An 11,301-nucleotide genomic window follows, 5' to 3' on the forward strand; every position below is an offset into this window, starting at 1 on the left:
GGCTCTATATTTACGACAACGCTGGTAATCGTCGTTGTCATTGTGCTAAGTGCGTGCTTTCGTAAAAAATTACCCTCCACTTCTACGTAGACATCCACGTAAAAGTAGAAGGTAATTTTATTAGGAGAACACATCGCCAACAAGATTCCGCAGAAAGTTACCTCGCCTATGCTCGTCCCACGCAGAAGTTGTGAAGCATGCACTGTTATGCATCAGCTTTCCTGCAGTAACAATATCTACCACCACACTCAAATTCTGATGCCCCAGCTTGGCTGTGGCGCAGTTTCGTCGCTGCTAAAAAATAAACCGTTCACTTATCAGCGACTCGAATTTCACTACTGAACTACAAAGCACATCTAGACGACAAAGTCCGTAACTACTATCATAGTACTGTACGAAAATTGTGTGGCGCTTTGTTTTCAACTTTTTTCGCGAGTGACGAAGAAGCGGTGTTCCCGTTGCCGTTAGTCCTATTTCACCACTAAAAACTAAATTGAGATTTAAAAACATGTATAAACAGTCTAACTTATCTAATCGTAAGCTTTTGACGAGTATGACCACCCTCGCTATGGAGCCCCTAAAAAGGACGCCATTTTCCCATGAGAACACTATGGGAAGAACTAAAGCCGGCCGGAAACTGGTCGAACTAAGCCCCTAGCATTTGTGCACATGCCCTTAAAAAATAATTAACAAAAATCCCCAAAAAAACAAAAACCAAAGATGCACACCATAGTCTGGCAGACAGCCGCTGCCAGCGCTAATACATTACTAGGTAGACGACAAAGACCATCGGTTTATTTTCCAGTTTTGAATTTTTTTATATAAACGCATTTCTTTATACAGAGTTTGTGTAGTTCCTCTATACGTAGTCCTTCATATCTAAAGTGACATTACTCTAACGGTACTGGCTAGAACGCATTATCGAGTCTACGATAACGGCAATAAACGGCGCGTATAGTAGTTTTCAACAACTAAATGACTATCACGAACGTACATATGCGCGCGCAGATACAGCATCCGGCGCAGTACCACTTAGAAATCCAATAGATATTTCGAACTTTACATCCGGTACTGCCGTTAAACAATCTTTAGACGGCTGATTCCCAGCATGATACGAAATGTCTATGTCCGGCTTCGAACTGCCTCTTTAACAAGGCTAAGGGCTAAATGTTTATCTGAAGGCCAATCTTTACGTCTGAAGTATTTGCTTGATACTATAGGACTCGCACCCGCTAAAACGCTGGGCGTTGGTAGCTTACTCTCTATTGGAAACTGTTTACAGTAGCTTGCCAACCTATATTCTATTCACTAGTTTGTTCTCATTACCTGTTCCGGATAGATAAAAAAAAATCGCTTTCATAGCTATTCCCTTTGTCACATCATCCCCTTGAAAAACCTGCTTGTTGCTCTTTATTATTCTGCCGAATTCAACATTTCTTCTATAATGCTCTTCACTGGCGCCTTTCTTCCAGTATCTCCGTGTGCTTCTCTGGTTCCTTGTAGAGTCACTGCAACGGAGAAGCGTTTGATCTACTCAATCCGACTCACCAGCGCTGCATAAGGCATAGGCTTTTACAAATCTCCATAACCTTAACGATCTACAGCTAGAATCTCCATAAGACGTTCAACCATGTACTGAATAAGAGACTGGGTATATTCTTTGGGCATCTGAATCATTACTAATATCTATTACCTGTTGTATCTAGGTTTTATTATTTTTCCATTACCTATTTATTAAATATGATCTAATCTAATTATCTATCGTATAGAAGTATTTTTAGACCAAAGTTGCTCTCTCATTTTACAATATAGAAATATTTTTTCCTAATTCGTTCTTTGGCGGTTATTCAAGCGTAAGCTACCTAGGGTATAATAAATAGCCAATAGATTCTTCATAATTTTTTAAAAATTTTACACTTCTCTAGAACTCGATGTTTTTCAAAAACTTCGAGCTATCTATATTTTTAGAATTCCTATGACAGCTCATTCTAAGCTGGCGGTTCGCTATAATAAAAAGAGCTAAGACGTCAACAAAATACAAACAAACAAGCACCTAAAAGTCAATCATAATCACTGACATATTTTTCGCTATATTCAGAGATAAATAGCGCATGATTGACAAGTTCCCTTATGAACTGCACTTGAACGCTTGTTTCATTAACCAGAATTGCACGATTGATATGCCTTGCTACCTACCTGCCATAATTTGTAGATAAATTAAAAAGCAATCAGTGGGGCTAAATAAAACACCATTTATTCATGCGACCTTTCCTCGCGGTTAACCTCGCTTAAACTATGCAATTGACATTATAACTACTGAAGACTGTTTTAATTGTTGATTCGTATTAGCTCTGTCTTCTGCCAAGAAACATTGACATTTATCAGCGCATTAGCATGGAACAAGCTCGTTCATTTCATGCACAGACAGAGTAGCTAACTTCTAAATTTCTTCCGTATATTTCTCTGCGTTGTAAGTCCGAAATGACAAGTTAAGTTTCTGAATTTCATATGGAGTATCTGTTACGTAGTAGGTCGTTACTTCAGGCGCCCCAACTAAGAAGTTATAGATATGACCTTTATCACGCGCGTGCTGAAACAATCAAATTTTTAAATTAAATAATAATAATAACATAATTATTATAATAGTACATTACTCTTTTTTTTACAGAAGCGTTTTAATTAGTATTAGTAATTAGCTTAGTATACCTATCGTAAACCTAAACTGCGAAATATGCAACTATTTTTTATTGCTTTTCGCGCACATCTGCTTCCTCCTTGATATGTGGTTGTGGATACCGTGTAGCAAACACAACAACTCTGATCAACGACTTTTCAACATATTACTGCGTAATAATAAAAGCGGTTGAGAAAAGGCTGTCTCAGATTTCTTCCATATCACAAAACCGTCTTCTAGCCTATAAGGAAATAGATATTAACTAACAAAGAAGTAAACAGTTTCGCAGTTGAAAGTAGTCAAGATAAATAGTTATAGGTAGATGTCATTTTGTAACATAATTTGCGGTAACATGTAAGGGGCTGCACAAGGAATAATTGGTTGCCATATCCAGGAGTACATGATCACTCTTGAAATCTTGAATGAAAAAAGGCTTAAAAAGAAATATAGCATATCTCCTACTTTTTTGATCAGCAAAGGCAATTTTCTTTTTCACAGTTTAAAAAGATAAGTGCGTATTGTACTCTTCAACGATTAGCTTAACCTATTATAGCATTATAGAAAGAACACGACATCTAACCTTGGTATAGAACATCAGGGCGGCTAGTGGTGCTCCAACTATCCAACATAACGAAGGACTCCTGAAGAACCTTGCCCACACTGCACTCCAGGTTAAGGCACCTGCAATGTGACATGCAGGCATGTCTCTACCGCCGTTCGCTTTTACAGCCAGTGCGTTCCCTATAAGAACAATCACAAAAACAGTGACAGCAACAATTACTACATCGTCATCAATTCCAACTCAGGCTATAGCAATGCTACTGTCACTCGACATGGCATGATCTTAATACGCTTGGTTCTTAAATATAAGAGAGTAAGTTTTTCATAGTTAATGAATAAAGGTAACAGCGCTCCTATCGTTACCCAAAGCGCCAACCTACCGAGGATGAAAGCTCCGAACGAACCGAAGGTTGGTACACCCCAGTACGCAACTCGCCAAAGGATCGGAAGCACCTAAGATGTTCGGAATATATAAATTCTTCGATTATTGCTACAACAATGAACTCATTAATATTACTAAATAGCTAAAAGACTAAATGATTCAACAGAATTTCAGGAAAAAACACTTCGTACATTATATACCGAAGCTATGTTAGGACAAGCTTTAATTGTGCATGCGACTCAAAGTTGATTCGAAAGAGCATAGAAAACACATCCTTTTCCTCTACGTTAAGTGTATAAAATGGCATCGTGAATACCACAAAATGTCTGCTATAAAGACCTACCTTTTTTAGAAAAAAACGATTGGCGTATGTACGATAACATTGATCTGCACGGCTGTGCTCTCCTCTTATAATATTAGAATTTCATTTGAATAAAAATAAACGTCAACAAAACAGCGTGCTTTTATGGGATCAATTCAGCCTACATGAAAATATATAATTGGCGAAGTATTACATGTAATTGGTCACAATATAGACCTTTCAGATATTTACTTACTAGAAATGACAGAAAAAAGAATAGGCCAATCGTAACAACGCTCAATATAATTAACAACAATATTAATAACCGCCACCATTATAGTCAAAACTCAACAAGAAGCTAAAAGCGATAATCTTTTTACGCAATCGGCGTTTAATAAATTAGATAAACATGTTGAAATACCAGAGCTGATTCCGGCCCTCTAAGACGAAAACATATAAACTAATCTTGAACATAATTTTCGCGAGTATCTCATAAATTCATAAATCACGTATCCGCACGGTCGGTAGGACTGCTACCTTGCAGAACTACGTGTCCTTCCCTACGTACCTGCGTGTATTCGCGAATTAAAAACGCATCGCATAAACCGATATATGCACTAGTAGCCAAAGCACTTCTTCCAAGTATGACGCTCTTCTTTAAAAGATCTTTGTCAGCAGGTGAGTCGTAATACGATGGCTTTTTTTCCTTAAATCGGTATTTCCGCAACCGTGCAATCCATCTATAATCAGCAAGAGAAGATGAATACACAGGCATAATGTATACGAAACATTCCAACTTGCTGCCGTCTTTTTTTCCATTTATATGGAATTCATAGTAACAGGTGCCTCCTTGACGTCCATCCTATAATCAGCTTGTAACCCTTGAATCGATTCCTGCATCTTCGAATCCTGCACATGTATATGTCGACAGCAGGACTTAATCTAGAAACCCCCAACACTGGAACTTTCAAACATTGTTGTGGCTTGACGTCATTACATTGAATGACCGACAAGCTACCGCGGTAGCGGCTGAGTAATATTATTATGTGCTCAACTCCAGCAAAAATGTTGGTTTCACAGATTTAGAAAGTAATTTTTTTACCACTTTTTGTTTAATTCATACACCTTTAAGTTTTAAGTGGAAAAGACGGCCTTTTATTTATGGATACGCCAATAATCGAGTTTGCTTTTCAGAACTGCAGATCTTTATGTACACTACACACATTTGATCTTACGGGGATCTTTCGAAAGTCAACGTTGGTAAAAGCGTTTTGTTGTTTGGTCACGAAATATAGGTACCTGACAGAAATTGACTTTCGCCCGCATACTAACATGCAAGGGATTTCAAAGTCTGTTTGTATGATAACGGAAAGAAAACTCATTGCTTGTGCGTCGCACCTTTAAAAAACGAAATTTTCTTGCTCTAAACAATACCTCATCAGTAATCGTACTAGTGCTCGTATCCCTTGCAAAAATAAGGGCAGAATCTCTTTCTCCTTATAAGGGTACTCTTTGAGTGACACAAAGCCTGTTACTTACTTTTCAAACCCAACTGGCGAGGGGAACGGGTCCTTCACGATTTTTATTTCTTCGGTCGTCATAGTTTTGCACTAAAAGCTACTTATGTTCACAGTGACCCCGATCGAAGTACAAACCCTCAGCGCACAGACAAGCTAGATGCAGAACAAATAAAAATATCGCATCACCTTCGGCTTATAAAGAATAAGAAACTTATCCGAGTTTTGTACAGACGTTCTTTATTATTCAGTTGCCCAGTGCACTTGAACGAACCTGTTTGACATAAAAACTTTTCATTTTATATCGATTATTTAAATAAGCTTCCCATAAACGTCATTCAAGAGGAGACTAGATCCATTTTGCTCGCTGTAAATAAGCAAGACTCCGCAGCAACATGGCGCCGCCGAATATTTGACAAAGTAACTGCAACCATCTATAAGTATCTACAGTGTTAGGTGTGAACTACTACTCTGGTGTTGCTGCGGTAAGAATAGTGGAAAACGATTTATGCTTTTGGTCGGAATAAGTAGTTGATTATTTCGAAAACGAGCAGCATAATCCATAGGGGCAAAGTTGCCGTTCTATACATCTATCGTCTTTTAATTAATCTGACGTCGCCAATACTCGGTTTGCAACCAAAGGCTGACCAATAGACATAAACTGTTTACATCTCTTTCTGTATGATGCAGTATTCGAACTCACACAACTTTATTATTTGCGAGGCACCTCGCTAGAAGCTTGAGCTACAGAAGCTTTGAGTTCGCGGAGCGTGTAAGCAGATAAAAAATACAACACTGGGACAATAAAGGAACCTCTGTACTATACGTTGTATTTTGCGCTTATATGTGAGATGTTTGGCATGCCCTAGTTGTTCACTCAGATTGAATATTCGAAGTTTGCCTTAGCCAATGACTACAATATACATCATGATCGACTGTACTATAGTACACACGAGATCGTACGTAAACAATAGTAGCTTAGAACGCAAAGAGTACGTTCGTTTTCGTCTGTGGATTTAGCAGAATCTAATAGGCAGAACTTGCTACATATGTTTTGAGTTTGCTTGAGCTTGTGCGAATACGCGGTTCCACATTTAATATAAGCGCACATCTGATGGGGAAATGTAGTTTTTAAACTATCTAAAAGATTTAAAGCCTTGGTCCTTATATCCTGAAACCTTCACCTTAATGACTCAGTACTTTTTTGCATGAAGATTCATGTCGATACCTGTAGTCCAGAATGTTATGGCATAGCATAGGCAGCATAAATCGCGACGCTAACAACGCGTTTAATATACTTAATTCTGTTTTCGCTGTATCTTATTCTACACCCCAGATAGTCAATTTGTCACAATGAGTAAGGAGGCGGAAATCGCAGCGTGTTTTGCAGACGCGGAAAAGCATCTGAAGACATCGTTCTTTAAATGGCAGCCGAATTTCGAGCTGGCTGCTGATTGTTATCAGAGAGCTGCGCAATTGCTTCGTGGCCAACACGAAAAACAGCGAGATGCTTTGCTGAAGGTATACAGTGAATATAGGAATGGTGAATAAACTGGTAGCTTTTAGAGATAGTATGGTCGGGTGTTGTGAACTGAGATAGTAATTAAATACTATTATACTGCCGAACGTTTTCAGGCAAAAGTAGAAGTGTTTTTATCGTTTTTGAAATAACATTTGTTACTGTATAAGGTGAAAGTTTTTCTCGCCCGATTAAAAAAATTTGAATATAATTTGACAATATTTTATTGAAATAAAGTAGCTAGTACGAATGTATCGAACAAATAGGTGTTTGAAAAATCCGATGACAAATCATAACAACGATTTGTACGTATGCATTTATATCGTGGAAACCCTCCTAATTAACGAAAAAACGTCGTCTGATTTTAGGCCGCCGATTGTTTCGTTAAACAAGGCTCATTTTACTCTGCTGGAAAACAGGTCGAGGCAGCTGCTCTAACCTCGAGAGATATGAAAGACTACCCGCAGGTGTCAGCGCTCTTTGAACGGGCTAGCAATCTCTTTGTCCAGCACAGGTGTACATTTAGACCTCTCTTCTTTATAGATAAATGGACTAATCTCTCTCTATGTACGATGTTGCTTTGGAACGGCAACAAAGGCAATCAATACCATATTAGATTGCATAAGGAAAACTGTCTTAAATACAATAAATATGTATAATGAGCACATACTCATAAATCTAAAACATTACAGTTAGTTACGCATATATAACATACTAGATTTGCAGCATATTTTTTTGAGTGATATCAAATGAAACGAATAAAGCCTGCATACATATGTCTATATATATGATGAAAACCTCGTTTTTGGGTCAATAAATTTCTTCAAATTTCAAATACAAAAAGAAATTATCAAATGCAAAAAAAAACTGTTTCGAGCACTTAAATTATGTGGTAGACGGCGACGCTGCTGTGGTGAATATATATGCTCAAAACTGTGATACAGTGGTATGATCAAAATACACGAAACTGCAAAAAACACTATTTACAGAGTACAAATATTAATATTGAATAATGCAATTGCAAGAAACGAATTGTTTCTAAGTATTTCAACATTATTCTACCTTTGACAAGCCTGTCCTGCAAACGGTTTGTTGTTGTTTGTGGTGTACACCACTAAAAATGGTATGTATGGTAAGGGTTCAAGTGCTAAGGCAAATCCAAGCTTTTGAATGCCTGAGAAATTACTTGTTAACACCTAGGATTACTGAAAATTGCGAACTAATTATTTAGTACTGACCAAGCTGCAATGCCTCCGAAAGGAACAACAGGAAGAATATCGGAAAGCCCTTAGTGAAGAATGGAGTAATTTGAAACTAAGCAGTAAGAGAACAAGTGCACGATCAGATGAAACAGCTTAGTCCTTCTGAGATATTTTTAGTGTTTAGACAATAAAGTAACAGTGAATAGCCCGTAAATTAAACAGAATTGAAACTTTAGTGCGATTAGATCGGGCAACAAATGGCTAGAAGTGGCTATAACTAGCCAGACTTGATCCTAATAATAATTTTATCGATAAATCGGCTTGCAGAAGTCCGGATTCGGCGGCGCTATGCCTTGAAAAAGGGGCTAAAATATTAGAACAAAATGAACCACACTGGAAGGACGCACGCGCATTCTACAAACGAGCAGCGGAACTTGCTCTCATGGAAGAAAAAAATCGACAGGCCGGAGGGTTTTATAATTCAGCTCTACGAATCGCTCTTAAACTCAAGGAGTAAGTATAGTTGTCATAAGAATAACGCTGTTGTGAGTGCTACAGCATTCTTGCATATACAACGTTTAATGAGAACCACTGCCCGCATCTACATAGATCAGAGCAAACATGGAGAACCTTCTTTGTAACTATCAGTAACTTTCAACAAATTTTGTGCGTGGCAGTTACGATGATGCTTTGAATATGGTTCTTCGGCAACGCGAATGCTACGAGAAAGACGGAACCAGCGGTGATCTGTCAGGACGTCTTGTCGTTTATCAGATACTCATTCAGATAGCTCGTGGAGACGAAATCGCTGCGCAGAAAGCCCTCAGGGATGGCTCGGGATGGCTTGATCAGGAGCAATACGATATCATGTCTACCCTATTGAAGGTGAATGAAGGGTTAAGACTTTTTAATTTTTTCATATATTCACAGTTATGATTGGAACCATTTCGAAAGGTTCCATTACGCGCTTTCCGTACGACTAGTTACTATTCTACGGTGTTCCACTTTTTTCTTACAAGCCCGGATTCATTTGGTCTAATGAGTCCTGCATAAACCAGCATTTATCTGTTAAGCACAGATAAAGTTGTTTGTATTAGCAACAACTTTATTTAACACCCTACATGTCTATCTGGCTCGCTAGCACTAAAATATTGTGCAAAATGTTAGATAACCTGAGAAGTATGCTTTTTTTTTCATTAATTAATAGAAGGTGTATTGAGCTGAATGAGAAGAAGAACTGAGTACAGCTGGTGCGAAAAAAAGTGACAATTTAGCGTTTTGAAAAGCATCCATGGAATAAATTACTTAAAAAAAACACTTGTTCTTTGCACAGGGCTTCGACGAGCGTGAGCCTAAATTAATCGTACACGCTTTGAACCATCCCTTTCTTAAACATTTGGACACCGAGATGGCTAAGGTGGCGAGACAGCTTCGTAACATCCATGCCGAAAAGGCCAAAGAGTCAACTAGCCAAAGTTCATCGGGCGTTGAACTAGGCCAGGGTGAAGTCAATGGGACAGAGGAGGACACCTTCGATGGTAGCGACCTTTGTTAAGGCACCGAATGAAAAATAACGAAAAAAATGTAAAAAAAACACCCTACCAGTTAAAAAAAACATATACCTACAGATAAATAGACATAACCATAGCCATTAACAGAGTCCCGATTTTATAGCATTCGTATAAGAAGTGCGCAAGCGGGACCTTATATGATTCTTATATATATAAACAGAAAGAGTTTAATGTAATAATAATACATATTGATTTATTGATATTAAAAAGTAAGATTAGTTTAGTACATATATGATTCTTATATATATAAACAGAAAGAGTTCAATGTAATAATAATACATATTGATTTATTGATATTAAAAAGTAAGATTAGTTTAGTAAAAATATTCTTAAGTTACAAGGTAACCTATGCTGGGTCACATGTACACCTAACGTAGAAAAAGGCAAATACGAATAATAACTTCGTAACTACGCATATTTCGGGATGCACGACAGCAAAAAAGAAATCTAATTTTCTGCTCATGTATGCTAAAGCAAGACAAAATGTTGCTATACGATGATGGCATCAACTTTGACATTTAAAAATACGAAGCTTTTGCCCTTTTGTAACAGTATTGTGTTCTCAAAAAAAAACTTGAGCTTGATTTCGTGAAAAATATAGTTAGTCACTGAGAACAAGAAGCAGGCGAATTGAAGCAAATGTGATTTTCGTTCACTACTGCCGTACATATTTCCGCTAGCGACCGAAGCTGAACAGTCCTAACTCTAGGTTACTATCAATAGCGCTAGATAAGTAAACAGTTAGAAATCTCAAGTGATATAACATCTCCTAGTGGGTCCCACTCTGCACGAACCTATGGAAGCTTGATCGATAAAATGAGCGAGTATGTTCTCGAAATGGACGTCTATTAGACGAGGCATCTGCTACTATACTTTCTCATCTGATCAATGACGAAATGTTTTTCATTACCTTGGTTTTACTTATATCAAATATCAACATGTAATTAATAACCAAAGTTAATGGCAAATTTAAACCCTAGCGGAGTTCGCCTGAGCCCAAAGACGGCCCGCTTCTGGCCAACAATATTCTGTTAAAGCATAATTAACATATTTTCTTAATAACAACGATGTTTTATTACTATGTAAGACGAATGCATATAGGCATGAGTAAATATTATGTTTTGTGGTGATATTAGCAGCTATTGAATATAGCTGCCAGAGGAGGCCGTCGCTTGAAGATTAACAAAACAAACGGCTACAAATTTATCTGCTTGAAACAATGTGCTAAGAAATTAGATAACGCACTTTGTCCGATGATGTTACTGATAAGAACATTAACAATAATCATGAAGATGAAAATCTCAGTGAACGTGTTTTCTGTTGATACATAACGTATAAGTACGTTGTTAGTTTGATTCACTCCTATTTGAAAAAATAAAACTGATGATACATCTTTGCAATAAATGAGTAACCTAATAGTTACAAGATAATACGGCTTTATATTTAAACGAGTGTTTGTATAAAATGTTGCTAAACTCTAATCTCATCATCAGCTTTGACCGCTTACCAGTAGTGGATTAACAAGCAAAAGCCATGGAGTGGTGGCCAGCCCCACGATGCGTCATACCTCTGCA

At 37.6% G+C, this 11,301-nt stretch overlaps 2 protein-coding genes across 2 annotated transcripts; one reads left to right on the forward strand and one right to left on the reverse strand.

Moving 5' to 3' along the window:
• Nucleotides 1–2,232: 2,232 nt before the first annotated feature.
• Nucleotides 2,233–5,610, reverse strand: LOC111248251 (uncharacterized). The gene is made up of 5 exons (XM_022800265.2): nucleotides 5,458–5,610; nucleotides 4,487–4,658; nucleotides 3,616–3,688; nucleotides 3,255–3,415; nucleotides 2,233–2,590 (listed from the first exon to the last, which is right to left on the reverse strand). The coding sequence occupies exons 1-5, from the start codon at nucleotides 5,517–5,519 to the stop codon at nucleotides 2,441–2,443; spliced, it is 618 nt and encodes a 205-aa protein (XP_022656000.1). The 5' UTR covers nucleotides 5,520–5,610; the 3' UTR covers nucleotides 2,233–2,440.
• Nucleotides 5,611–5,764: 154 nt separating this feature from the next.
• Nucleotides 5,765–11,031, forward strand: LOC111248250 (gamma-soluble NSF attachment protein-like). Its single transcript, XM_022800264.2, has 6 exons — nucleotides 5,765–5,920; nucleotides 6,772–6,956; nucleotides 7,323–7,468; nucleotides 8,484–8,669; nucleotides 8,834–9,041; nucleotides 9,490–11,031. Exons 2-6 carry the CDS (start codon nucleotides 6,789–6,791, stop codon nucleotides 9,709–9,711), a joined length of 930 nt encoding a protein of 309 aa, XP_022655999.1. The 5' UTR covers nucleotides 5,765–5,920; nucleotides 6,772–6,788; the 3' UTR covers nucleotides 9,712–11,031.
• The last annotated feature ends 270 nt before the right edge of the window (nucleotides 11,032–11,301 follow it).

Source organism: Varroa destructor, unplaced genomic scaffold (genome assembly GCF_002443255.2).
Source record: "Varroa destructor unplaced genomic scaffold, Vdes_3.0 BEIS01000003.1, whole genome shotgun sequence".
In the NCBI taxonomy this organism is placed as follows: domain Eukaryota; kingdom Metazoa; phylum Arthropoda; class Arachnida; order Mesostigmata; family Varroidae; genus Varroa; species Varroa destructor.